At 43.6% G+C, this 25,010-nt stretch overlaps 1 protein-coding gene across 1 annotated transcript in view; it reads right to left on the bottom strand.

The window, feature by feature from the left end:
• Positions 1-25,010, bottom strand: part of COG3 (component of oligomeric golgi complex 3) — a 117,101-nt gene that overhangs the window by 91,139 nt on the left and 952 nt on the right. Inside the window, exons 2-6 of the mRNA XM_077297364.1 lie at positions 23,052-23,198; positions 21,586-21,647; positions 17,587-17,752; positions 15,434-15,508; positions 6,870-6,962 (exon numbers count right to left, since the gene is read on the bottom strand). Of these exons, the coding sequence (XP_077153479.1) occupies positions 6,870-6,962; positions 15,434-15,508; positions 17,587-17,752; positions 21,586-21,647; positions 23,052-23,198 (543 nt within the window). The remainder of the gene's footprint in view (positions 1-6,869; positions 6,963-15,433; positions 15,509-17,586; positions 17,753-21,585; positions 21,648-23,051; positions 23,199-25,010) is intronic.

The following is a 25,010-nucleotide window of genomic DNA, read 5'->3' as shown; positions in this document are numbered from 1 at the left end:
ACTATATGGGGCCTTAATGTTTGTGCAGCACTATATGGGGGCCATAACGTTTGTGCAGCACTATATGGGGCAAGTGTCTGTATGGGGCCATAATTAACGTTTGTAGGGCACTACAGTATATGGGGCAAGTGTCTGTATGGAGCATCTTATAGGGCCATAATCAAGGTTTGTGCAGCACTATATGGGGCAAATATCTTTATAGAACATCTTATGGGGCCATAATCAGCATTTGTGCAGCATTATATTGGGCAAATGTGTCTATGGAGCATCTTATGGGGCCTTTATTGACCTTTATGCAGGATTATATGGGGCATATTTTAATATGGAACATCTTATGGGGCCATCATAAACTGCATGGAGCATTATATGGGGCTCCTGATTCAATATGGATATTCAAAAACACATAACCTACTGATGTCTCAATTAATTTTACTTTTATTGGTATCTATTTTTACTTTTGACATTTACCGGTAGCTGCTGCATTTCCCACCCTAGGCTTATACTCGAGTCATTAAGTTTTCCCAGTTTTTTGTGGCAAAATTAGGGGGGAGGGGGGGGTCGGCTTACACTCGAGTATATACGATATATATATATATATATATATATATATATATATATATATATATATATATATATATATATATATATATATATACACACATATGAATGAATGTGTGTGTGTGTGTGTGTGTGTGTGTGTGTGTGTGTGTGTGTGTGTGTGTGTGTGTGTGTGTGTGTGTGTGTGTGTATGTATATATATACAGTTAGGTCCATATATATTTGGACAGAGACAACATTTTTCTAATTTTGGTTATAGACATTACCACAATGAATTTTAAACAAAACAATTCAGATGCAGTTGAAGTTCAGACTTTCAGCTTTCATTTGAGGGTATCCACATTAAAATTGGATGAAGGGTTTAGGCGTTTTAGCTCTTTAACATGTGCCACCCTGTTTTTAAAGGGACCAAAAGTAATTGGACAATTGACTCCAAGGCTATTTCATGGACAGTTGTGGGCAATCCCTTTGTTATGTAATTCTCAATTAAGCAGATAAAAGGCCTGGAGTTGATTTGAGGTGTGGTGCTTGCATTTGGAAGGTTTTGCTGTGAAGTAAACATGCGGTCAAAGGAGCTCTCCATGCAGGTGAAACAAGCCATCCTTAAGCTGCGAAAACAGAAAAAACCCATCTGAGAAATTGCTACCATATTAGGAGTGGCAAAATCTACAGTTTGGTATATCCTGAGAAAGAAAGAAAGCACTGGTGAACTCAATGAAAAAAGACCTGGGCACCCACGGAAGACAACAGTGGTGGATGATCGCAGAATAATCTTCATGGTGAAGAGAAACCCCTTCACAACAGCCAACCAAGTGAACAACACTCTCCAGGAGGTCGGCGTATCAATATCCAAATCTACCATAAAGAGAAGACTGCATGAAAGTAAATACAGAGGGTTCACTGCACGGCGCAAGCCACTCATAAGCATCAAGAATAAAAAGGCTAGACTGGACTTTGCTAAAAAAAATCTAAAAAAGCCAGCACAGTTCTGGAAGAACATTCTTTGGACAGATGAAACCAAGATCAACCTCTACCAGAATGATGGAAAGAGAAAAGTATGGCGAAGGCTTGGTACAGCTCATGATCCAAAGCATACCACATCATCTGTAAAACACGGCGGAAGCACTGTGATGGCTTGGGCATGCATGGCTGCCAGTGGCACTGGGTCACTAGTGTTTATTGATGATGTGACACAGGACAGAAGCAGCCAAATGAATTCTGAGGTATTCAGAGACATACTGTGTGCTCAGATCCAGCCAAATGCAGCCAAACTGATTGGTCGTCGTTTCATACTACAGATGGACAGTGACCCAAAACATGAAGCCAAAGCAACCCAGGAGTTTATTAAAGCAAAGAAGTGGAATATTCTTGAATGGCCAAGTCAGTCACCTGATCTCAACCCAATTGAGCATGCATTTCACTTGTTAAAGACTAAACTTCAGACAGAAAGGCCCACAAACAAACAGCAACTGAAAACCACCGCAGTGAAGGCCTGGCAGAGCATCAAAAAGGAGGAAACACAGCGTCTGGTGATGTCCATGAGTTCAAGACTTCCGGCAGTTATTGCCAACAAAGGGTTTTCAACCAAGTACTAAAAATGAACATTTTATTTTTAATTATTGAATCTGTCCAATTACTTTTGGTCCCTTTAAAAACAGGGTGGCACATGTTAAGGAGCTGAAACTCCTAAAATCTTCATCCAATTTTAATGTGGATACCCTCAAATGAAAGCTGAAATTCTGAACCTCAACTGCATCTGAATTGTTTTGTTTAAAATTCATTGTGGTAATGTCTATAATCAAAATTAGAAAAATGTTGTCTCTGTCCAAATATATATGGACCTAACTGTGTATGTATATAATATATATATATATATATATATATATATATATATATATATATATATATATATATATATATATATATATATATATATATATATATATATACACATACACACACACACACACACACACAGCATTGACAACGGCCAGAGGGAGGATTGAAGCCAGCAACTCTAAGTCCCCTGATGAACCCTTTTATCCTAAGGGGGAGACACGTTGGGCAGTAGACAGCGCTGAATAATGGTTGATAAGTACCACAATTTGGTGGAAACTTTTTTTCTTGAGATTATTTTTTTACCCATGTTTATGTTATCAGGTGTGAGCTGGGAACATGAGTGTATTTGTTATATTCCTAGACTGCCAGAACCCTGCTGTTTTCCTTCTGTCTTAAGGCTGAGTCACACATAACGATATAGTTAACGATATCGTTGCAATGTCACGCTTTTGGTGATGTAGCAATGATCCCGCTAACGATCTCGTTATGTGTGACAGCGACCAACGATCAGGCCCCTGCTGGGAGATCGTTGGTCGATGGGAATGATCAGGACCTTTTTTTTGTCGCTGATCACCCGCTGTCATCGCTGGATCGGCGTGTGTCGCCGATCCAGCGATGTGTTCACTTGTAACCAGGGTAAATATCGCAGGGCCGCGCTTAGTAACCCGATATTTACCCTGGTTACCATTGTAAAAGTTAAAAAAAAAAAACAGTTCATACTCACCTTCTGATGTCTGTCACGTCCCCCGGCGTCCACAGGGTTAAAACTGCTTTCGGCAGGAGCGCTGCTAATATGCACGGGCTGCTGCCGAGAGCTTCCCTGCACTGACTGTCAGCGCCGGCCGTAAAGCAGAGCACAGCGGTGACGTCACCGCTGTTACTGCCGGCGCTGACACATTCAGTGCAGGGAAGCTCTCGGCAGCAGCCCGTGCATATTAGCAGCGCTCCTGCCGAAAGCAGTTTTAACCCTGTGGACGCCGGCGGGGGACGTGACAGACATCAGAATGTGAGTATGTAGTGTTTTTTTTTTTTTACTTTTACAATGGTAACCAGGGTAAATATCGGGTTACTAAGCTCGGCCCTGCGCTTAGTAACCCGATGTTTATCCTGGTTACCCGGGTGCTGCAGGGGGACTTCGGCATGCTTCAACGATGCCGAAGTCGTTCCCCTGATCGTTGGTTGCTGGAGAGAGCTGTCTGTGTGACAGCTCCCCAGCGACCACACAACGACTTACCAACGATCACGGCCAGGTCGTATCGCTGGTCGTGATCGTTGGTAAGGCCTCTTTCACACTTCAGTTGTTTGGCGTCAGTCTAAATCCGCCATTTTCCTCAAATAACGGATCCGGTTTTTTTGTGACGGATCCGTTATTTTCCCCATAGACTTGCATTAGCGACGGATTGTGACGGATGGTCGTCCGTTCCATCCGTCATGCGACGGATCCGTCAAAATTTGGCGGACGTCATCTAGACATTGACGGTCATTGCAACGTTTTTTGTCTGCGTTGAAATGGCGGATCGCGACGGATCCGTCGCTTCCGTCATTTCATAGAATGGCCACCTATGGGCGACGGATCCGTCGCGACCGTCATTTTGGCGGATCCGTCGCCCCAATCCGTTTTTTCAATTTTTTTCAATTGCGCATGCTCCAAAAAGTATATACAACCCCCGAGTAACGGATCCGTCAAAAAAACGGATCCGTTACATCCGTTTTTTCAACTATTGTGACGGATCCGTAGATCCGTCATTATGTCGGAAGTGACTGACGCCAAAAAACTGAAGTGTGAAAGAAGCCTAAGTCGTTTAGTGTAACGGTACCTTTAAAGAGAGGCAGACAATTATCTGATGGGCATTATGCAATATGATTACTGAAGTATGGCATCTACCAGTATCTGATTAAGCACTCAGAGTGGGTCATTTGATACAAATATATGGGAAACGTGCAATGGTAATTTGGAATGTGGCATTTGCCATCATTAGAGAGGTCACCTAAAAAAGGTATATGTTATCATATCACTGAAAATCTAAAGATACAGTGCAATAGAAAAAGTGATTTCATGTTTTCATTAAAAGTGGAATATTACTGGCAGCATCTTAGACTTAATCCTTATTATTAGGTACTGGGCCTCCTATTTAAAATATTTAAAATTTTTATGGTCACTGTTGGAAGTATTGTTATTTAGATCTTGGCCCTATCACTTGATATAGGTCAGTTTGCTGCTATTTTTCTGACTATTTAGGGTGCATAAGGGCCTTTAGGGATACCGACGTTGAGCGGGGGCGCCATTGCGTCAACAACAACTAGGGTGCCAACCTCCGCTGTCAGGAAGGATGAGTCTAGGGTCAATCTAGGGAGAGATTAGCTCTAGTTATACAATTTTTCCCTCCTAAAATTGGCATTTGTTTTGCACTCTTTTGACAACCACTATTAGCGATAGACCTTTTAAATGTATTAATAACAGTTGATTTTAGAAGTCTGAGGTTTGTTGGTCTGTGATAATAGGAAGACTTCATCGAGAATTTTGTTATAAAGGTTTCCCTATTGAGATGTTATCAATTACACGTACATTGCTTCATTTGCCTCTGATGAAACCTGCAACCACTAATGGTGAAGCACCTGTTGGAGCCTACACAGACCCAGCGTCAGAGCTAGCGATGAGCGAACAAGCTCAGATAACGTGTTATCCAAGCATCTTGGGTGTGCTCGAAAAATATGTTTGAGTCCCTGCAGCTGCATGTTTCACAACTCTTGCACAGCCACAACACATATGGCGATTACCCAGCAAACCACCAATCCCCGCATGTGTTGCGGCTGTCCAGCAAGCAGCCAATCCCCGCATGTGTTGCGGCTGTCCAGCAAGCAGCCAATCCCCGCATGTGTTGCGGCTGTCCAGCAAGCAGCCAATCCCCGCATGTGTTGCGGCTGTCCAGCAAGCAGCCAATCCCCGCATGTGTTGCGGCTGTCCAGCAAGCAGCCAATCCCCGCATGTGTTGCGGCTGTCCAGCAAGCAGCCAATCCCCGCATGTGCTGCGGCTGTCCAGCAAGCAGCCAATCCCCGCATGTGCTGCGGCTGTCCAGCAAGCAGCCAATCCCCGCATGTGTTGCGGCTGTCCAGCAAGCAGCCAATCCCCGCATGTGTTGCGGCTGTCCAGCAAGCAGCCAATCCCCGCATGTGTTGCGGCTGTCCAGCAAGCAGCCAATCCCCGCATGTGTTGCGGCTGTCCAGCAAGCAGCCAATCCCCGCATGTGCTGCGGCTGTCCAGCAAGCAGCCAATCCCCGCATGTGTTGCGGCTGTCCAGCAAGCAGCCAATCCCCGCATGTGTTGCGGCTGTCCAGCAAGCAGCCAATCCCCGCATGTGTTGCGGCTGTCCAGCAAGCAGCCAATCCCCGCATGTGTTGCGGCTGTCCAGCAAGCAGCCAATCCCCGCATGTGTTGCGGCTGTCCAGCAAGCAGCCAATCCCCGCATGTGTTGCGGCTGTCCAGCAAGCAGCCAATCCCCGCATGTGTTGCGGCTGTCCAGCAAGCAGCCAATCCCCGCATGTGTTGCGGCTGTCCAGCAAGCAGCCAATCCCCGCATGTGTTGCGGCTGTCCAGCAAGCAGCCAATCCCCGCATGTGTTGCGGCTGTCCAGCAAGCAGCCAATCCCCGCATGTGTTGCGGCTGTCCAGCAAGCAGCCAATCCCCGCATGTGTTGCGGCTGTCCAGCAAGCAGCCAATCCCCGCATGTGTTGCGGCTGTCCAGCAAGCAGCCAATCCCCGCATGTGTTGCGGCTGTCCAGCAAGCAGCCAATCCCCGCATGTGTTGCGGCTGTCCAGCAAGCAGCCAATCCCCGCATGTGTTGCGGCTGTCCAGCAAGCAGCCAATCCCCGCATGTGTTGCGGCTGTCCAGCAAGCAGCCAATCCCCGCATGTGTTGCGGCTGTCCAGCAAGCAGCCAATCCCCGCATGTGTTGCGGCTGTCCAGCAAGCAGCCAATCCCCGCATGTGTTGCGGCTGTCCAGCAAGCAGCCAATCCCCGCATGTGTTGCGGCTGTCCAGCAAGCAGCCAATCCCCGCATGTGTCGCGGCTGTCCAGCAAGCAGCCAATCCCCGCATGTGTCGCGGCTGTCCAGCAAGCAGCCAATCCCCGCATGTGTGGCAGATGTCTAACACCCACAAATCATGCATCTGCGGGATTCGAATATATTATTTGAGCACGCCCGAGATATTCGGATAACATCTGAGCACGATCGCTCATCACTAGTTAGAGCTGCATGTTGAAAAAGAGGCGCAAAATAATATGCACCAGTACGTGTGTGCAGAGCTCTTAGCAGGTTTCTATTGACAGCACCAAAACAACTATACAATACTAATCAGAAACATCCAGATAGGCAGCAGTGAGAAACCAAAATTCACCCCCAGCAGACATGCTGTTCTGTAAATCATGGGGTGGTGCATATATAAAATGACATGATACAGACTCCAACTTACATGTGAGGAGATGTAGGATATACAGTCGTCGAGCTTGGAGAGCATGGGAATAAAGCCTTCACTGTTCACAGATAACGTGGGGGAGTTCAACTTCTAAAAAGAGGAAAGATCAGAAACAAGCAGTTACCACTGAGGGAGGAATGTATCCAGATTGTTCTTTCATGTGCCAGTTATTGAAGAAGATCACCAAATTTATTAAGATACGCTTCCCCATTAATGAATTTGGAGCATGACGACTGTCTATGGGGCAAAGAGTGAAATCCACTCTTATCATTTATGCCTAATGTCTGGGCTAAATCACAGGGACACACTTGGGCAATGAGTCCACACATCTCCTGCAATTAAAGGGAATCTGTCAGCAGGTTTTGCTACCTCATCTGAGAGCAGCCTGATGTAGGCACAGAGAAACTGAATCCAATGATGTATTACTTAAGATTACCAAGTGCAGCAATTATGACACTATCAGAGCTTTTAGATTTTAGGCAGAGGTGAGGAAGCTAACCCCGCCCACACCAGGCTCTGTATATACACAGTTCATAGACAGTGAGCTGCTTATCACAGGAGGGGGCGTGTCGGACTAGCATTCATCACTGCTGTGTCCCAGCAATAAGTAGCTCCTGGTGCTAAAACAGTGATTGCAAGCAAACAAAACCACTGAGCTTGATAAAAAAGGCATTGCTGAAATCTGAGTTTTTAACTTCTATAGTATGTGGTCTTCAGATTACATCACCAAAACCTGCTGACTGATTCCCTTTAAGCCTCAACCACTCCAACACAGAAAATTGAACAAGAAGCATCATGTATGGTACAGAAATTTTTTCAATAGCAGAAAACTAGCGCACAGACAATAAATTACCCCATGTAATGGCAGTGCAGTGATGCTGCTTTGTATAGTAGTCACACTTCCCATGAATACATGTATACATACATCTTTAGTATCCTTAACATGGCGATATTCTTACAGTAGCACCAAACTTACAACACTTTTACAAAGACGATATTCTCAGTTCAACATTTTCATTCAGATTTACCGTATATACTCGAGTATAAGCCGAGATTTTCAGCCAAAAAAAATGGGCTGAAAGTTCCCTCTCGCCTTATACTCGAGTCATGGTCGGCGGGTGAGGGGGAGCAACGACTCAAATACTCACCTGCTCCCGGCGCTCCTGACGCAGTCCCTGCATGTCCCATGGTCTCTGGGCGCGGCAGCTTCTTCCCCTGTTCAGCGATCACATGGTACCGCTCATTAAAGTAATGAATATGGACGCCACTGCCATAGGGGTGGGGCCGCATATTCATTACTGAAATGGGAGGTATCATGTGACCGCTCACTACAGGAAGAAGCTGCCGCGCTCAGAGACCGTGGGACATGCAGGGACCGCGTCAGGAGCAGGTATTTAATATTTCCCTCGTTCCACCGACGCTCCGTCTTCCGTGTCCTCTGCACTGACTATTCAGGTCAGAGGGCGCGATGACGTGTTAGTGTGCGCGCCACCCTCTGCCTGAACAGTCACTGCGGAGAGACGGGACGCTGAGGAGCAGCAACAAGAGGAGAGTATGTCTTTTTTATTTTATTTTAGTGCAGCAGCAGCAGAGGCATTACATGTGGCACAATGTTATATGGAGCATCTATGGGGCCATAAAGAACTGCACGGAGAATTATATGGGACATCTATGGGGCCATAAAGAACTGCATGGAGCATTATATGGGGCATCTATGGGGCCATGAACTGCATAGAGCATTATATGGGGCTCCTGATTCAATATTGATATTCAAAAACACTTAATATACTGATGTCTCAATTAATTTTACTTTTATTGGTATCTATTTGTATTTTTGACATTCACCGGTAGCTGCTGCATTTTCCACTCTAGGCTTATACTCGAGTCAATAAGTTTTCCCAGTTTTTTGTTGCAAAATTAGGGGGGTCGGCTTATAATCGGGTCGGCTTATACTCGAGTATATACGGTAATTCTATAAAACTGATTGAAGTTCCAAAATATCCAGAATAATGGCTCAGTATATGTTCCTTTTGTTTCCTGGTATTACTCGTATTACTCTGCTTCCATAGTATTTGTAAATAATATTTCCAAGCTTTTATCACATGCGGTCCACAACTGCTTGTGGAGGGACACAATGCAACTCTAGTGATCAGCAGAGCAATGGAAGTGGTGCCAAATTATAAGGGCATGTCCACAGGAGACTTCACGCTAGATCAACTCTTCTATGCAGCTGTCAACAGAAACAAACAGCTAAGGGGTTAGACAAAGGAGGGGCAAAGAGGGGCGTTCACGACAAAAATTCTGGTGCCATACAACTTGATAAGTCACAATATTTTGCACAACTCGGAAGATTAGCAAAAATAGTGTGACTTGGCGTCACACCAGTCCTGGCCACCTAAGCCAATATGGGTATGGGCATGGGGGAAGGAGCATGGCTACACCTGCTGGTCAAATTCATGAAAACTTATGCCAGGTTAGGTTAGCCATTTACTCCAGAAATGCACTCCAGTCTCTGACTAGAATAACATTTCTGCTGAAGGCACATGCCAGTTATGGGAATGAGACATCAGGTTTTTGCTACCCCATAAGAGAGCAGCAAGATGTAGGGGGCAAAGACCTTGATTCCACCGATGTGTCACTTAACTTTACTGGTTGCTGCAGTCTTGATAAAATTGCCTGCGGTTCTCGAAATGCGGAACACTATAACCCTACCAACAAAAAAATTGGCAGCTTTTTGTGTACACTCTGCGTAGGCAAAAAGCTGCCTATCAGTGGTGGGGGAGGGGGAGACTACATGACAGCAGTTTTATTAGTCCTCTAGTAATAATATCAAAGGCTTATAAATCATTGGATATTATTAACCCCTTCAAGTCGCGGCCCTTTTTCGTTTTTGCGTTTTCGTTTTTCACTCCCCTCCTTCCCAGAGCCATAACTTTTTTATTTTTCCGTCAATATGGCCATGTGAGGGCTTATTTTTTGCGGGACGAGTTGTACTTTTGAACGACACCATTGGTTTTACCATGTCTTTTACTAGAAAACGGGAAAAAAATTCCAAGTGCGGTGAAATTGCAAAGAAAAGTGGAATGCCACACTTGTTTTTTGTTTGGCTTTTTTGCTAGGTTCACTAAATGCTAAAACTGACCTGCCATTATGATTCTCCAGGTCATTACAAGTTAACAGACACCTAACATGTCTAGGTTATTTTTTATCCAAGTGGTGAAAAAATGTTCAAAACTTTGCTTAAAAAAAAAAAAAAAAAAGTGCCATTTTCCGATACCCGTAGCGTCTCCATTTTTCGTGATCTGGGGTCGGTTGAGGGATTATTTTTTGCGTGCCGAGCTGACATTTTTAATAATATCACTTTTGTGCAGATACGATCTTTTGATCGCCCGTTATTGCATTTTAATGCAATGTCGCGGCGACCAAAAAAACGTAATTCTGGCGTTTAGCGATCAGGTTAATGCTTTTTTTTTTTTATTGATAGATCAGGCGATTCTGAACGCGGCGATACCAAATACGTGTAGGTTTGATTTTTTTTTTTTATTGTTTTATTTAGGATGGGGCGAAAGGGGGGCGATTTAAACTTTTATGTTTTTTACATTTTTTTCATATTTTTAAAAACATTTTTTTTTACCTGTGCCATGCTTCAATAGCCTCCATGGGAGGCTAGAAGCTGGCACAACTCGATCGGCTCAGCTACATAGCAGCGATCATCAGATTGCTGCTATGTAGCTGAAATGCAGGTGTGCTGTGAGCGCCGACCACAGGGGGGCGCTCACAGCAGGCCGGCATCAGTAACCATAGAGGTCTCAAGGACCTCTATGGTTACTGTCCTGACACATCTCCGACCCCCGATCGTGTGACAGGGGTCGGCGATGACGTCATTTCTAGCTGCCCGGCCGGAAGCTTTAGTTAAATGCCGCTGTCTGCGTTTGACAGCGGCATTGGTTAAATGCGGTGGGTGAATAGCGATTTCACCCACCGCTATTGCGCGCACATGTCAGCGCCGGAGCCCACATCAAAGGGCGATTCACGGCATGCGCAGGGCTCCGGTGCTGCAGGGCTGTCTCCGGTGCTGCAGGGCTGTCTCCGGTGCTGCAGGGGGGCTCTGCTGACATTTTGTGAAAGGCCAGAGTCCCCGGCAGTTCGTCAATGCTTTCCTGTGCGGTGGACTTCAGGAAAATGGCCGCCAGGAGGCGGCGCATGCGCAGATGGAGATCTTGGCACCAAGATCTCGAGAGATGAGATCTCAGCCCTGAAATCTCATCTCCCGAGATTCCGGCGGCCATTTTCCCCAGAGTCAGTCATACAGCAAAGCATGGACGAACTGCCGGGGGGCTCTGGTCATTCACAAAATGTCGCCAGAGCCCCCCGCAGCACCGGAGCCTCCAGCATCACCCGGGGCAGCAGCGGACAACCGCGGCAGCGGTGGCGGGCGGCAGCGGACAACCGCGGCAGCGGTGGCAGACACCCCCTCATCCCAGCCTGTAACGGTAAGCGGTATATCCGCTTTGTAAGACGCACCCCCATTTCCCCCCCAAATTTGGGGGAAATAAAGTGCGTCTTACAAAGCGGAAAATACGGTACATCTTGCTATGAAGAACCATATTTTAGCTTTGGAACTCCTAAGTCTAGATGTAGTGAACCAGCATTAAGTTATACAACCCCTAGCAAAAATTATAAAATCACCCGCCTTGGAGGATCTTCATTCAGTTGTTTAATTTTGTAGAAGAAAAGCAGATCACAGACATGGCACAAAACTAAAGTCATTTCAAATGGCAACTTTCTGGCTTTAAGAAACAGTAAAAGAAATCAAGAACAAAAAATGTGGTAGTCAGTAATGGTTACTTTTTTTATAGGGGAAAAATTATGGAATCACTCAATTCTGCGGAAAAAATTATGGAATCACCCTGTAAATTTTCACACCCAAAAATAACACCTGCAGCAAATTAGATCTGCTCGTTAGTCTGCATCTAAAAAGGAGTGATCACACCTTGGAGAACTGTTGCACCAAGTGGACTGACATGAATCATGGCTCCAACATGAGAGATGTCAATTGAAACAAAGGAGAGGATTATCAAACTCTTAAAAAAGAGGGTAAATCATCAAGCAATGTTGCAAAAGATGTTGGTTGTTCACAGTCAGCTGTGTCTAAAATCTGGACCAAATACAAACAACATGGGAAGGTTGTTAAAGGCAAACATACTGGTAGACCAAGGAAGACATCAAAGTGTCAAGACCGGAAACTTAAAGCCATAAGTCTCCAAAACAGGAAATGCACAACAAAACATGAGGAAAGAATGGGTGGAAACTGGAGTTAACATCTGTGACCGAACTGTAAGAAACTGCCTAAAGGAAATGGGATTTACATACAGAAAAGCTAAAAGAAAGCCATCATTAACACCTAAACAGAAAAAAACAAGGTTACAATGGGCTAAGGGAACACAGCTAAAGTAGGAATTAAAACATAACTTTTAATAAATATTAATAAAAATGTGCAAATGGGTGTCACCAAAGACAAATGTCAATAAAAGTACCACTAGGTATGTACAAAATTAGTATACCAAAATAGAAAAAGGTACAAAAAGGGATTTCTATAGGAACACTGGCAGTGATCCAGAATTCCAACAATTAGACCAAGGAACCTGGTTAAATGACAAAAGGCCAAAACCAATGGTACATGACAAATACCCAGACCAATATGTGCCTTGGTTGCATTAATATTAGCAGTCAATCATTTACTGAAAGAGAAACAATGATAAGGAGGGATATACATAATTGGGAGGGTAATAATAAAGGAACAATCTCACCAATTTGTAGAAGGTAGGAGAGCTGAAACCCCAGTGGTGCTTCTCTGGAATAATCCGTATATCGCACGACTTCAGGAGACAATGCCCTGTCAAATCCCTGCGGGGCTATTAATGAGCTCAATCCCCAAACTCCTGCCCTTACAAGGACAGTCCACAGCTATCCCTATAATATCATAAGCCCTGCACTCTCCCTGTTAGAAGGTCCCAACGCGTTTCTTTGCAAGCAGGATCATCAGGGGACTAGCTTGCATGGGAGATAAAGTGCTTCAGTGCTAAAGATAAAGCTGCCACCCTCTATGCTGGACTGCAGAGAGTGGAAGGAACCGTTGCTTTCCAAATATATAGTGTGCAAAAGGGCTGGAAATAACCAATCTCCTGTCAAACAGGAGTCATGTGACCGATAAGACCGGTCTAATAGGTCAAATGTTATATGCAGCGCTAGTAACCAAAAAACGCTTATAAATAATTTCATAGAACGAGCAATGGAAAAATATACCCCATCATAAACATATTCAGCCCGTCCGATGCTCCTTTGCTCATTAGAAGGCACCATACAGCTCCATGATTCAACTAAGACGGGTATTTCCTCCGGCCACCGGAAGTGACCGTTGCCATGACCACAGTGCGCTGACAAAAAGCATACTGAGAAAAAGGGATCAACACCAAAAAATATAGTTTGAATATAACTGATGTGTACCCTAAATAGAGAACTCATAATATTCGTACACAATGTACAGCCGAAACATAGCAAGAATGAACCTCCGGTGATAACCGGATGTCACTGTTACCAAGGTGACTGGCCGCAAACAACCGGAAGGCACCGTTAGCGTGATACAATAGCGCTGGAAGAATTTATAAAGTAAAACAAGGATCGACATACCTGGATTACATTGCCAGTGGGCAGTGGTTACTGATATGTAACCAGACAAAAAAACTCCTGAAGTGCGCGTATCTAAAGATGTTGCCGATAAGCGGTAAGAATCAACATCCGGTAAAAAGCCGGATGTTGTTGTAGCCATGGCGACAAAACGCCGGGAAAGGCCAGATAAATGTCATCGCACTAATAAAGAGCGATTCAGCGTCTTTAACCATTAAATAATGGTGGCCATATGAAAGGATGCCATGAGATTGTACAAGGAGCATTATACGGTAAAAAAAAATTATAATAAATAGTGGGGACATTTCATTAACCATGTGTCTACTTTAAGAAAATAATACAAAAAACCGCATTGATAGAACAGATGGGCAGATATCCCAGTAGGGAGACTGCCCATATTAGTTGATCATATGTACTTAAGTCGGCCATACAAAGGTAGCTGAACCAAAACCAAGCAACCAAGGCACATATTGGTCTGGGTATTTGTCATGTACCATTGGTTTTGGCCTTTTGTCATTTAACCAGGTTCCTTGGTCTAATTGTTGGAATTCTGGATCACTGCCAGTGTTCCTATAGAAATCCCTTTTTGTACCTTTTTCTATTTTGGTATACTAATTTTGTACATACCTAGTGGTACTTTTATTGACATTTGTCTTTGGTGACACCCATTTGCACATTTTTATTAATATTTATTAAAAGTTATGTTTTAATTCCTACTTTAGCTGTGTTCCCTATAAATTTGGTAGGATCATGTAAATTGTATCATCATTTATTGCTGTCTTCGTACAATGGGCTAAGGAAAAGCAATTGTGGACTGTGGATGACTGGATGAAAGTCATATTCAGTGATGAATCACGAATCTGCATTGGGCAAGGTGATGATGCTGGAACTTTTGTTTCGTGCCGTTCCAATGAGATTTATAAAGATGACTGCCTGAAGAGAACATGCAAATTTCCACAGTCATTGATGATATGGGGCTGCATGTCAGGTAAAGGCACTGGGGTGATGGCTGTCATTACATCTTCAATAAATGCACAAGTTTATGTTGATATTTTGGACACTTTTCTTATCCCATCAATTGAAAGGATGTTTGGGGATGATGAAATCATTTTTAATGAAGATAATGCATCCTGCCATAGAGCAAAAACTGTGAAAACATTCCTTGAACAAAGACACATAAGGTCAATGTCATGGCCTGCAAATAGTCCTGATCTCAATCCAATTGAAAATCTTTGGTGGAAGTTGAAGAAAATGGTCCATGGCAAGGCTCCAACCTGCAAAGCTGATCTGGCAACAGCAATCAGAGAAAGTTGGAGCCAGATTGATGAAGAGAACTGTTTGGCACTCATTAATTCCATGCCTCAGAGACTGCAAGCTGAGAGGTGGTGCAACAAAATACTAGTGATGTGTTGGAGTGTTTTTTTTTGTTTGTTGTTCATGATTCCATATTTTTTTCCTCAGAATTGAGTGACTCCATAATTTCTCCCCTATGCTTGGTTGCAAAAAGTAACCATTACTGACTACCACATTTTTTGTTCTTGATTTCTTTTACTGTTTCTTAAAGCCAGAAAGTTGCCATTTGAAATGACTTTAGTTTTGTGCCATGTCTGTGATCTGCTTTTTTTCTACAAAATTAAAACAACTGAATGAACATCCTCCAAGATCGGTGATTCCATAATTTTTGCCAGGGGTTGTATGATATACCGAGTCCCCAAACAGTTCCCACTTATTTACATTTTAGGAAGAATCTCGCTTCAGTTTCCTACTTACAACAGCAAATTATCGACACAGCAAATGTATATATTCTGCCATATTATTAATGAAATACCATCGGTTGCATCTGGTCTTATCTAGAGGCTACAAATAATACTTACTGTGCTAATATTTTCCAGCTCATTAAAGTATGAAAGTTTTTGTTGAATGCTCTCAGCGAGGTTGACGAGTTCAGACTGTAGAGAAAGAAACAACAATGACTAAAGGATCACAATGAAGACATTTGTACGTTAGAGTCAATGTAATTTCTAACTCACAAGAACGCAGATGAACAGATAAAAAATCTGAATATGGAAATATATATGGATGGGTAAAAATCTGAACTGTTATTTTATGTACATAGACTTGTAACAATTCTCAAACTTTAAATTATCCTTGAACACCGTGGCAGATAAACCTATAATGCTGAACACTACTGGATGCAGCAAAGGGCGTAATGAATAATGGCTTTAAAGTGAATGGAATAGGGAAGAGGTTTTAGGCTATGTGCACACTTTGCGGGTGACCTCTGCGGGTTCTCCCGCAGCGGATTTGATAAATCTGCAGGGCAAAACCGCTGCGGTTATCCCTGCAGATTTAATGCGGTTTGTTCCGCGGTTTCCGCTGTGGGTTTCCGCCTATACTATTGATGCTGCATATGCAGCAATATGCAGCATCAATAGTAATGTTAAAATAAAAAAAAAAAAAGTTTATATACTCACCCTCTGACATCCCGATCTCCTCGGCGCTGCACCCGGCGGTCCGGTTCCAAAGATGATGTGCGAGAAGGACCCTTCGTGACATCACGGTCATGTGACCGCGACGTCACAGTCATGTGACCGCGACGTCACCGCAGGTCCTGTTTGCACAGCAACTCTGACCGGCCGGCCGCGTGCAGCGCTGAGAGGTGAGTATAACATGATTTTTTATTTTAATTTTTTTTTTTTTTTTTTACACACAAATATGGTTCCCAGGGCCTGGAGGAGAGTCTCCTCTCCTCCACCCTGGGTACCACCCGCACATTATCCGCTTACTGCCCGCAACGTGGGCACAGCCCATGCGGGAAGTAAGCGGATCAATGCATTCCTATGGGTGCAGAATCGCAGCGATTCTGCACAAAGAAGTGACATGCTGCGGAATGTAAACCGCTGCGTTTCTGCACGGTTTTTCCCGCAGCATGTGCACAGCGGTTTGCGGTTTCCATAGGTTTACATGTAAACGCAATGGAAACTGCAGCAGACTCGCAGCGGCAAAATCGCGGCGGTTCCGCGGTAAAAACCGCAAAGTGTGAACATGGCCTTAAGACTGGTGAAAAGGAAAAGTGAAGTTGTTGACGATGGCAACTAATCAGAATACACCATTATAAAAAAAAGCTTCAGCAGCCTGATCATTTGCCATAGACATCTTACTTCACTCTCACACCAGTTGAATACATCTGTACCAATAGGTTTCAATGTTGTAAAATGCTATACAAAACTGGAAGAAATACCCTTAGAAATTAGTCATTCTAAAGCAATATTTACCCTGGTCAACTCTAACATAGGTTTATCAAGTCAAAAGTGTTCTCTTAGCTATAACAAGAGTGGATCTTACTAAAAAAATCTTCAAGAAATGGTGATATATGACAATAATCTGCAAATGATAAGTCTTTAATTACTGCAAAATTACCACTCAACATGTCCTTATAACTGCAGGACAGAAGGAAGAGTCACAGATCGGAAACTAATGAATGGCAAACACATTTGTATATGTATGATACTGATTAAACTGCAATAAATGAAAGTATTATCTAGCATCAGTAATGATCTGACATGACTGACAGATACGGTGCATCCCCACAGGATCATACATACTGATAAAAGTGTCAGCTGTCACTGATATAAAGTTCTGGTAAAGGGACCTGTGGGCAGCACGAATGGGGAGCTGGCAGCTATTATGTGTAGTTCACTCCAAAATACTCTCTAAAGTAAGTTTTTACTGATACACAAAACACCAGTCGGGGGCAATGCAACTAGAATGACCAGTGCAAGAGTCAAGTCCTGGGTGCTCTCTCCTGCCCTGCTCCCCTAGACTGACTGATCTTTCCCTACACATACAGAAGAGGACTGTCTGTCTGGCTGAGCAGAGAAGACACCTTGGACTGGCCTTTTGGACTAGTCGTTTTAGTCACAAGGTGCCTAGAGTTCACAACTATGCTTTGACTAAAAGGCAACAGTGATTCAGAGTATGACATACGTGGCGGCATTAATGCTTCCAGTTAGCTCATGAAACATACCTGTTCCTTCAGAAGCTGCTCACAGGCTTCATGTAATGTCCCCGTTTTTGTGGATACAAATAGGTACTGTTTCTGTAGAGACTCTAGATGCTGCAGGGCAACATTCACATCGTTAAGTATGGCGTCACACTGATCCTGGAAGCCAGAGAGGTATTCCCTCATCTCTCTAAAGGAAGCAAAATAGTAAGTACATTTATTTATCACTGACAGATGGAGAAATCATTCATTTATCCATTGGAAATCTGTCACAAGGATTTTGCCACCTAATCTGAGAGCAGCATAAAGTAGAGACAGAGACCCTGATTCCAGTGAGGTGTCACTGTGCTCCTCTCCCTGCTGTAAGTTTGATAAAATTACAGTTTTACCAGCAGGAGACTGTGACTAGAGGACTAATAAACCTGCTGCCATGTTATCCTCCATACTCAGGAGCTCTGTATAACCCAGCACCATCACTGATAGGCAGCTTTCTGCCTATGCACAGTGCACATACAGAGCTGCCAATCTCGGTGTGACACAGAGCTCAGCATTCAGAGAACTGGTAGATCTGCAGTAGATAAAACAGTAATTTTATCAAAACTACAGAACAGCTCAGTAAGTGATACATTGCTGGTATCTGACATTACATCATGCTGCTCTCAAATGAGGCAGCAAAAACATGTGTCTAAATTCCCTTTAAAAGGGATGATCACTACTCAGACAATTCCTTCTTAAATTTTATATTCCTCAATGTAAAATAAAAAGAACATATACTTCCGTCCTGCACCGGCACAGTTCCAGCTATGACAGCACCAGTGACCTGGGGCTCATGTGACATTACTATGAAATGTGAGCGCTGCAGCCAATCAGTGGGCACTAGTGGGCTGTAGTTCCCAAACTTCCTTTGGACAGCCAAGCTTTGTCCAAGGATGTGTGAGCCAAGAACCATTAGAGACCACTGATGAACAGTAGTGCTCACGTGGCATAATGTCATGCAAGTCTCAGGAAACCAGGAGCCGACACCACAGGAACAGCGCCGATGTGGGAGGCGAGTAGCTGGTATTGTTACCTTGTGTGTGGTTCCACCATCACTCCCCAGCAGCAATCAAGCATTACAACAAACAATATATACCAATGTAATATATAATCTCAATCGTGAATATTACATCAGACAACACTACAAAAATTAAATACAATAAACCCCTTATAAAGGCAGATGAACCGGATAACCTAGAAAAATTAAAAAAATATCCCAAAACACTTCAGGGAACTTCACAATTGTAATTGATGCCTCTTACGTTTTAGAGGCATAGAGGAGAAGATTCACCTGGGATCCAGAGGTGGATATGAAAAAAATACTAGAGCAATAGGAAATCAAATGGATCACTACTCTGGATACCGACAAGCCAAAAGGCCTTAACGATCTTGTTAATTCTGCTTCATTCCTTCCTTGAGTCTTGACATTGCTGTTGGGGTCTGGGTTTATGCTATCCATAGTGCTTTCAGTGTCATTACCGAGACATTTTGTACTAATGCTGTCTTGTATCATTATGTTACAGAATATGAGAACAGCATGATGAACGGACTGAATCTCTAAATTACAGACCGGATCTGTGATCCTACTGATTATAGTGCTGTGTTCTAACAAATAATTTCTGGGTTCTGATAATGAATCTAATTGTGGACACTTACCACAATTGAATCTACAGTTTAAGGGTTCTATTTTGATTCTACATATAATACAATTTAGCTTTTTTAACATTATCATATTTTTTAATACATTTTTATTCTTATCTGGTCATGATGTGGTTTCGGTTTCATGCCAGCTCCATGTTCTGTGTCTCTGCATGATTCATGGCTGTGTGTATAGGGTGGCGGCGCCTGAACTGTCTGGTTCTTATAGGAATCAGGTGCATCTGTCTAATCTGTTCCTGACCAATTGCCAGGAGGCCTCCAGTATTTAGTGCAGCTCCACCCAGTGGACTGGGCCTGTGCAACGTGTTAGCTCAGTTTGTGTTTAGCTTCTGAGTTTGCCAGGCCTTGCTCTGTGTTACTCCCTCTCTGGAGGCTTTTCTCTGTGTTATTGCCTTGATCTTGTTGTCCGCCCTCCAGGAGGCAGAATTTCCTGGTCCCTGTGTCTTTGTCCTTGTTTCTTGTCTTGTTCCATTTCCTTGTCTGAACGTGTTCTATGCCATGCCTTCCAATCCAGTGTTCCTGTCAGTCCAGCTGTTCCTGCCGTGCCTTCCAGTCCTGTGTTCCTGCTGTTCTAGCCAGTCCTGTGTATCCCGCCTGATGCCCGCACCAATCCTGGTGTTCCTGTCTCCCAAGTGGGATCAGCAGCCACAGCCAGACACTACCCTGGAGTAGCACCTGGCAGCTGCCTGCTGCACAAGCCTGACCTCACCATCAGAGGCTCCAGTGAAAACCCAGGCAGCTGTCATAGTCACGCCCCTTCCAGGGTAGTCTGGTTTGTGGCACAGTGGGGACACAAACCCTCCGAGCTCACGCCCACCAGTCAGGGCGTGAGCGTGACATTTAGATTTAATTTCTATTTTCTTGCGTAAATTATTCATATATTAGGTTTTATTATTTTTGTTTTAATACCCAACAACAACAAATATCCTCTCATCATTTATTCACATAAAACAAAACCTGCAATAACAAATAGATCCACTAGATGGCAATCTTTTCTCTAATCAAGTAAAAAAATCTGTAATATTGCGAAAGATACATAATAAAGTATAATAATACTACAATCAATATGAGAGTAATCCAGACTTATTGAACACTGTATTGTGATGAAGAGGGGATACTCCAGACTATTTGCAATATAGCCTACTTCCAAAATGGCGGTTTAGAGCTCCCCACTGGTGCGCATGTCTATTATGTCATCACTGCCCACCCACTCCCCACTCCGTGTCCAATCGGAACTCCTGCTGTGCAGTTATGCGCAGTGCGACTTCCAGGACACTGGCTGTGGCGGGCGATGGACAGCGGGCACGCACCCATTAAAGTGGAGTGACCTCAGACTGGGGCTGAATTTCAGCCCTGGCATTTGAAATCACACAGGCCCATGCTGTCCCTTTTCCAAAGCACCAGATGGAATATATTACCCTGGATGGAGGAAAGCAAGCTTTCCTACAAGACCAATATTTCTAATGATATCCATGGCCTGCTAGATTAAGTGACTGAGTCAGCGACTTTGTGCTCAGTCATAACTCTTAACAGTATGGGTATCTTGAGAACACCAATTCTGCTAACAACGTAGCAGACAATGCGGCCCACAACCGGACAGGCCCTTCTGGCATTTACCAGAATTGCCAGATGGCCAGTCCGGCCCGGACCTCAGGTGATGTGTACACAGCATATACCAGATATCCTAGCAAGTAACACTGCCCCAGTACCCCCGACGAAGCTGCACGTGAAACGTGCGTTGGGGTACTGGGCAGGTTTTCACTTCCCAGCAACATGTCTGCTGTCTTGGTGTCATATAATGGGAATATAGTATTTTAAAAATAAAAAATGGCTTGACCGAAAAGTGGACAACACCTTTAAGAAATGAGCAAAAGGTTCGGATGATAATAAAAACAAAAAAGGCTCCACAAAAAAAAAAAAAAGAAATCATGGATGTAGGAAAGTATCTCTTACAGGGAAGAATTTGTATAAAAATTCTATTTGCTATGTTGTAATCTTAGACAAACACTCCATTTAGAGAACACTTTGCTGCATTTTATATTTTTAAAATTTCGGATCACTACCAAAGATGATAAATGTGGACTTTAATTCGGATTATACTATTCTACTATAAATATTTATCTCTACTGGAGCCATCCAGTAAGCAAAGTGAAACAGTCAGAGATTATAATATATGTCATGTGGCCTTACCGTAAATGTGCAATATTATTTCCAATATAATAGTAGACAAGTTTTAGTAGTATTCTCTGCTATTCTGCTGGTGCTAACACTTTATTACACGCAGAAGAGCTCTGTCACAAAGGAAACAAACATCACATAATACCACACCTGTACTTTGCTCCTTCATCTTGATCCATGTGGGTCTGTAACTGGGCGAACCAAGAAAAGAACTGCAAAAAGAAAAAGCCATATGTTTAAGTTGAAAACAACAACAACACACCAAAACAGGTCACAAATAATTGCAAGTCATTCAAGACTGTTGCTCACAAGAGGCGTTCTAGAGTTGTGTTCACTTCCACATTGGGAGGAGAGTGGACCTGAGGACATACAGACTACACACAGCAGCTGGGACACACAACGGGCAGTATTGGCGGGTGTCCTATTCGACAGACGCGCTGTCATCAGCACCACTCACCTTCTACTATGGAAATCAGCATTGCTGGAGAAACCCTTCAAATGACCGGCCACTCCATTCCCACACCGGTCTGCCGTACAGCTAAATGTGATGGTTGTATAGAGAAGTGTGTGCCTTATCTCCAATCGCCACTACTTACAGCCCTTCAGCAATGCTAGAAAACCATATGATAAAGCTGTCATCAGACTAGCTGTGCATCCATCAAAATTAGGCAAAGTCTGGAGGAGTCAGATGAGAAGGAAGCTTTAGCCTAGTTTACCATGTGTTATGCATCCACCGATCCATGGATCCCAGGTGAAGCCTTTGCCTTATATACGATACTTAAAATTGCTGTAAAACCTCATGGAACAATGGGTGGCTTTACTGCTCAATACTCAGCTACCAGGCACATTACCGCCCTGCAGATGACACGTGATCCCAGCCTTATAGTGGAGGCGGTTTTCTCTCCACCAGTCTAGGAAATCTCAATCTCTACTGACACAATGTAGCTAAGGGCTCTATTTTGAGCTTTTTTTTATGACATTTTGTCATTTGATGACTTAAATGTTTTTATTGGGTGTGTTTTTTGTCTCTCCATTGTACTTAATAAAGTATATTTTGTGATTTTTAAAGTGATCACTGTTCACATGGTCTGTAGTCTTTTTCTGTCTATGTATGCATGTTGTTTTTGACAGACCTCAGGTGTATCCCATCTTATATTCAGTGGTGCCCTCCTGTATTCATTGCTGCTACAATGTAGTTAAGGGGTCACACATGCCAGCTGCTTAGAAGTGCTACTTTGGTTATGCAGGTGACCAGGTGTTTCATGGCCACGGAGACGGGTGGGAGGCCCTCCTGCGGCCGCAGAGACGGGTGGGAGGCCCTCCTGCAGCCGCAGAGACGGGTGGGAGGCCCTCCTGTGACTGCAGAGAAGGGGAGACAGGCTGAGAGGGTCCTGCTGTTACTGACTGAGGATAATTAAGCTGTGATCTCTAGTGGAAAAGGTGTCATTGAGACTATAGAGTAGGTGGGGAATGAGGCATGCTGTGACTAGTGGACAGATTTTTCTTTATTTGAGGGGTGCTACTAGGAGGACTGTAGATAGTGGGAAAATCGGGTCCTACTCTAGGCAACTACTCTTTTCTAATAGATTTTCAGTAGTAATCACCATCACACATACTTGCTGTGCAGTTTCAATTCGATCATCCTCCATTCCAAGTGCGGAGAATCCTTGCTGTAAGATGCCTTCTGTAGACTCTGGAACAGCTCCTGACAGACTTACAGTCAGTGACGTGGAGGACAAGCTGCATAAGTCTTCTATGGGGAGCTGAAAAGGGATACAAGAAAAAGTTACATCTATAGAGTCTATTCACCTTTGGAAGCAAAATTACGTTTACCAAGAAAAATATTATGGAAAAGGTTGAGCATAAGATCTATAAATTACTTGCCCTGGGTATATAATATGTAATACATTGCATTACATTTATAGTATAGATTCTAATACATGCAGGCTACGGTACAGATTAGAGCTGAAGTCACAATTCTGCAGATTATTATTTGCCCAGGTGACACCAAGACACAGCAGCGAGATGTAAATGATGACGTAGTCACAGAGCAACAAGAAATAACTACTCAGGATAGGCACCGAGGAAGGCGACAGGTAGTAGGAAGGTCACAATGCCCTGACCTGGCTGCCACACAATAATATGGCTCAACTGCAGTGCTGTGTCAATATCAGGGGAGGTTCATAGGAGTGTACAAAAATAGTCCGAGTTTCATCCACAAAATTCTTTTTTTTCCTCACTTTTTCTCATCCATATACAATCCTTTATTTACAGCAACAGCTATTAATCATTTACATTTTTTTCAGGTTACAGAATTGTAATGCATCTATAAAAATCAGATGCTACACTGTGGATCCTTAAGGCATTTTTTTTCTTTTTACACACACCCATAGATTTGAATGGGCAAGACTCATCCAATTTACAGAAGAAATGAAACTACTGCATGCTGCAAATTTTTTTTTCCATACGCAGATACAGTCAGTAAAAAACAAACACACTCCTTTGCACTGCCCCATTGAAAAACACTGCTCCCAGTATTTTCTGTGTGCTGTCTGTTTTTCCTTCTTTGTACAGACAGCACTCAGATCAATATTACGGTGGTGTGAACGAGCCCTTTACTTGTGTATGACCAACACAGACATAAGAGAGGCGGCTGCCTGTTGTCTGCAGATCTCACATTTATGACCAGCCTTATGAGTAGGCATAGGTCCTACCCCGCATGTTATGTAAAAATCATATTACTCAGGCTATAGATTGTGGGCTCAGAATTTACTCTTAGATTCCAATGTGATGTGAAAAAACGCACAACAAGTGCACAGAACACAATCCACAACAGTAATTCCACGATTGCTTTTCACTGTGGAATGAGTACTGTGCATTGCATCACAAACTTTAACACCATGTGTGAATCTACCACGATATCTCATTTCTTAGGGTGATCTAGAGGACAGCAACCTGTGGTAATCGTACCCCGGAGGGAACATTAGGGAGTACTTGTAGGTCCACTATGTAATACTGTTCGGATAGATTCCCATGGATTTGCTCCACATAGCGACGTCGGCACCATAAACAGACTTGTCGCGGGTTTCATATCCACAGCTCCGATCAATTCACGCTGAGGATTTTATCTGCGCTGTGTGATAGTAAAGGCTCACTCACAATGTAATGTAATCTGCTGAATATAAGAATGCGGTCCACAAATTCTTTACCCTTCTCCTTGAGCTGCAATTTGTATTAGAAAAAAAATATTTTACTCACTCTCCCCTGGTCCAGTGTCAAGTCTCCATCACTGCTGCCGCTGTCTGTCATTGTTTGCAGCGTATCAGCAGTCAGTGAGTCAAGCAGCTGTACCAGATATATCAGCACAAGATAATGAGCTCACTGATTGGCTGCCATGTTGTCTATGTGCCATCAGCGCTGCAGGCAGTAGCAGACACCACAATCAGAGACTCAGTGTTGGACCTGGAGAGGGTGAGCAAAGCAGTTTGTTTTTTTAAAAAACCTCTTTAAGATACATCTACATGCGACTGATGCGCAATCTCTACTGTATAAATTACTGCAGAACATGCTGCAGA

This window comes from Ranitomeya variabilis, chromosome 3 (assembly GCF_051348905.1).
Source record: "Ranitomeya variabilis isolate aRanVar5 chromosome 3, aRanVar5.hap1, whole genome shotgun sequence".
Taxonomy (NCBI): domain Eukaryota; kingdom Metazoa; phylum Chordata; class Amphibia; order Anura; family Dendrobatidae; genus Ranitomeya; species Ranitomeya variabilis.
This window is presented reverse-complemented; position numbering and strand designations above follow the sequence as displayed.